The sequence below is a fragment of the Enhydra lutris genome, unplaced genomic scaffold, assembly GCF_002288905.1.
Source record: "Enhydra lutris kenyoni isolate GAN:26980312 unplaced genomic scaffold, ASM228890v2 scaffoldscaffold41, whole genome shotgun sequence".
NCBI lineage: Eukaryota > Metazoa > Chordata > Mammalia > Carnivora > Mustelidae > Enhydra > Enhydra lutris.
Genome location: NW_019154125.1, coordinates 11,565,994 through 11,570,194, shown reverse-complemented (window position 1 = coordinate 11,570,194; position 4,201 = coordinate 11,565,994). Strand labels below are relative to the sequence as shown.

Sequence of the window (4,201 nt, the reverse complement as noted above, 5' to 3'; positions counted from 1 at the left end):
TAATATAAAAATCTTTCTGAATATATACATACATAGATTTATTCTTTTTAAATAGCTGCATAGTAACCCAAATTATAGAAATATCATATTTAAGGGGGGAAAAGGTGTATGCTCTGTGTGTTCATCCGAACTATCGTGGCCAATCCAGACCTATCTAGAGGTACAGTCAACATTCCAGAAGGTTTTTCAGGAGTCCCCTTTCCCGGGTCGGAGAGAATGTGGCGCCAGAGCCCGGCTTCAGCCAGTTTTCCCGGGGGCAGGTGTAGCCTTGGGCGCGGAGCCGGGGGGAGGGGAAAGGGCGGGCGTGGGGTTGAGCTGAGACTTGAGACTCGGGCGGCTGGCTGGGCGTGGGCCTAAGGACTCTCGCCCGTCCCGCCCCCGCCACTCCATTGGCCACATCAGTGCAGAAAAGGGCCCGCGGACCCGGGCGCCCGCAGTGTCACTGGGCCGGCGGGGACCCTGCTTGCGGCTGGGATTGGCCAGGAACGTCGGCAGCGGTGTAGAGCCCGGGAGACTTGGGTAGCCCACGGGGCATCTTTGTCCCTCGCTCCCACCCCCTCCCCCGGGTCGGGGGAGGCGGCGTGTCCGGCGGAGGGTTGTGAGGCGCGGGGCAGGGCTGGAGCGCCATGAGCAGCCCGGATGCGGGGTACGCCAGTGACGACCAGAGCCAGACCCGCAGCGCGCTGCCCGCGGTGATGGCCGGGCTGGGCGCCTGCCCCTGGGCCGAGTCGCTGAGCCCCCTTGCGGACATGAAGGTGAAGGGTGAGGCGGTGGCGAGCAGCGGGGCGCCGGCTGGGCCGGCGGGCCGAGCCAAGGGCGAGTCTCGCATCCGGCGGCCGATGAACGCTTTCATGGTGTGGGCGAAGGACGAGCGCAAGCGCCTGGCGCAGCAGAACCCCGACCTACACAACGCGGAGTTGAGCAAGATGCTGGGTGAGTCCGAGCTTACGACCCAGGGCGGTGGGAATCGCGAAGCCGCTTCCTTGAACCTTGGAGGGAGTGCGTGGCTTGCGCTCGAGGCCACTGATGTGGTGCCTTTCAGGGTCCTTCCTGTGGCCCTCGGTTCTCCTCCCGCATCCCCTCTCCCTACTCTCCAAATGGTCTGCATAGTCGGAGCCCGGGTAACCAGGGTGACCGGGGGCGCGGTTACAACGGCTCCGGGGAGGCGGCTTCCCTGTGTGTCTGGGCCGCCGAGCGAGTATCCCGGGAACCGAGCGGGTTTGGTCCTGCCCGTTCCCCCATCCCTCCTCCCCGAGTAGAGGACGTTTTCAATTCCTTGAAAGACAGGGAATGGGTGACCTGGGAAGCCACTTCTTAGAGGCTAAAAGAAAGGGAGGGTTGCCCTTAGAGGACCCAACATGTCCTGTCTCCCGCAAGTGTTTGGACTCCACTCAGTCTCTGGAGTCGCAGACTTGCGCTCTTTAACTTGACCTCTTCGCGTCTCTAGTTGGTCAATTAAAGGTTGGAGGGGAGAGGTAGGGCCTGGTGGGGCCATGGGACCTAGGAGCGGGAGTTCGGACAGTAATCCCGGCGCCCCTCCACCTTCCTGTGCCTATGCAGGAAAGTCGTGGAAAGCGCTGACTCTGGCGGAGAAGCGGCCCTTCGTGGAGGAGGCCGAGCGGCTGCGCGTGCAGCACATGCAGGACCACCCCAACTACAAGTACCGGCCGCGGAGGCGCAAGCAGGTGAAGAGACTGAAGCGGGTGGAGGGCGGATTCTTGCACGGCCTTGCCGAGCCACAGGCCGCCACGCTGGGCCCCGAGGGCGGCCGCGTGGCCATGGATGGCCTGGGCCTGCCCTTCCCCGAGCAGGGCTTCCCGGCCGGCCCGCCGTTGCTGCCCCCGCACATGGGCGGCCACTACCGCGACTGCCAGGGACTGGGAGCGCCTCCGCTCGACGGCTACCCGCTGCCCACGCCGGACACGTCCCCGCTGGACGGCGTGGAGCCGGATCCCGCCTTCTTTGCCGCTCCGATGCCCGGGGACTGCCCAGCGGCCGGCCCCTACAGCTACCCACAGGCCTCGGACTACGCGGGGCCCCCGGAGCCGCCAGTCGGCCCCATGCACTCCCGTCTAAGCCTGGAACAGGCGGGCCCTGCAATGCCGGGCCACGTGGCGCCCTCCAGCGCCCTGCAGCTGTACTACAACGCGATTAGCTCGCCCGCGGCGGGCGGCGGGCGCGGCTTCTCCATGCACCCGCAGCAGCACCCACCCGGCCCCGGGCAGCCGTCGCCCCCTCCCGAGGCCCTGCCCTGCCGGGACGGCGGGGACCCCAATCAGCCCGCCGAGCTCCTCGGGGAGGTGGACCGCACGGAATTTGAACAGTATCTACACTTTGTGTGCAAGCCCGAGATGGGTCTCCCTTACCAGGGACATGACTCTAGTGTGAATCTCCCAGACAGCCACGGGGCAATTTCCTCGGTGGTGTCCGATGCCAGCTCTGCGGTATATTACTGCAACTACCCTGACGTTTGACAGGTCCCCGATCCGATCCAGCCTGCAGGCCAGAAGCACAGTGTTACACACTTCCTGGAGGGGCTAAGGAAATCCTCAGCCTCATGTTGTTTTGTTTTGTTTTTAAGTTGCCTAGGCATATAATTTATGGTAATTTATTTTGTCTGCCACTTGAACAGTTGGAGGGAGAAAAATGTGAGGTCACGTTTTAAGATTTGTTCAGATACTTGTTTCCCACAGTTGCGTTGTGAAAACCCTGTTTCCCAGTTCAAGATTACCAGTTTTGAATGTGTCCCAGAATAACTTGCTCCATTTTCTGAGAATTTATTGATCAAAAAAATATTTTGTCCTGGGTGTGTTTTCTCGATCTTTAAAAAAAATAAAATCTGGAATCCTACTTTTTCGCTCTGCTAGTGCCTCTGTCACCAAAGCCAATTTTTACGATGAAGGTTAGGTATTGGTAGCATTGGGAACATGTTAATGATGTTTAATATATAGTTGCTGCAGATTTCTTGTTCTTATATTGGTAGAACTAAATGATCCGAGGATAAAACCTAAAAATGAATGTTGGATATCTAAGGTTTTGTTTTTTGCAAGGTACAAAAACCTAGGGGAAATGAACCTATGTTATACATTTCAGTGATCCTAGTTTCTAAAAAGTAATGGTTAATCTTAACACTCTTAAGTATTTTCAATTTTCGTATATTTTTTTTCACCAGAGGAGAACATTTAAGGAATTTGAGTTTTCTAGTTTGAATCTTGAGACTGGACTAAAGAGGTGTTTGGTTTTTTTCTTTGTCTACATTTCACCAAGAGTCATCTGTACATTTCCTTTCAACACTGAGTTTGCCAGTCCTCACATGTCTAAACCTTGGGAAGTAGTGTTGCATGGTTAAAAATAATTCGAACGAATTATTCACAGGAATTAATAAAAGGAAAATGTGCATTGCGACCTTAACTTTGAAGGAAACTCGGCTTCTGAAATTTTAATAGGATACTGTCCTATAAACTGGATACCTGGTGCATTGCATTTCCTAACAGGAGCAGTTCTTAAGCTTTGGAGTTGAGTCCCAGTGATGATTTGTAGCTAGTGTGCTTTACAAGTGCAGCTAAAGCTGCAGCACTCAGGTATCACTATTCTGCCCTTGTAGGGAAGAAACCAAGTCACAGGTTGTAAAAGTGAGGGTGTAGGGGCTCCTGGATGGCTTAAGCCTTTGCCTGCTGTTCAGGTCATGATCTCAGGGTCCCGGGATAGAGCCCCATATCGGGGGGTCCCTGCTTGGCACGATGCCTGCTTCCTCCTCTCTCTGCCTGCCTACTTGGGATCTCTCTCTCTGTCAAATAAAGAAATAAAATCTTTGAAAAAGAAAAGTGAGGGTTTAGTCCCTGCTGTGTGCTGCAGTGGTAACCGCTGTGTCCCTATCCATCAGATTTTGCAGATTGAGACATATTGGATACAGACGACTTCTAACAAATTTCCAGTGCCAGGTGTTTAGGTCAAGGTATTTCTGGTACCAAGTTGGAGCCTGATCAAGCCTGTGAGCTGAGATGCTGTTTTCCCCCTTTTGCAAGTGAGGAAAGGAGGCACTGGAACCCTCACCTGCCACATATGTGGTGAAAACTTAGTGTTAAAAATTCTTAACACTTTCTTTAAAAATTTTTATTTTTAAGAAATCTCTACATCCAGTGTGTGGCTTGAACCCACAACCCCTAGATCAAGAGCTGCATGCTTTACTGACTGAGCCAGT

At 54.8% G+C, this 4,201-nt stretch overlaps 1 protein-coding gene across 1 annotated transcript; it reads left to right on the top strand.

The window, feature by feature from the left end:
- The first annotated feature begins 626 nt into the window (after positions 1-626).
- LOC111155469 (SRY-box 17) lies at positions 627-2,843 on the top strand. The gene is made up of 2 exons (XM_022515635.1): positions 627-933; positions 1,561-2,843. The coding sequence occupies exons 1-2, from the start codon at positions 627-629 to the stop codon at positions 2,472-2,474; spliced, it is 1,221 nt and encodes a 406-aa protein (XP_022371343.1). The 3' UTR covers positions 2,475-2,843.
- Positions 2,844-4,201: the final 1,358 nt, after the last annotated feature.

Excerpts from the sequence above, each read along its gene's own strand:
- LOC111155469 (XM_022515635.1), top strand. The coding sequence starts at position 627 with ATGAGCAGCCCGGATGCGGGGTACGCCAGTGACGACCAGAGCCAGACC. Across the intron at positions 934-1,560 it reads GGAGTTGAGCAAGATGCTGG|GAAAGTCGTGGAAAGCGCTG; the intron begins GTGAGTCCGAGC and ends GTGCCTATGCAG.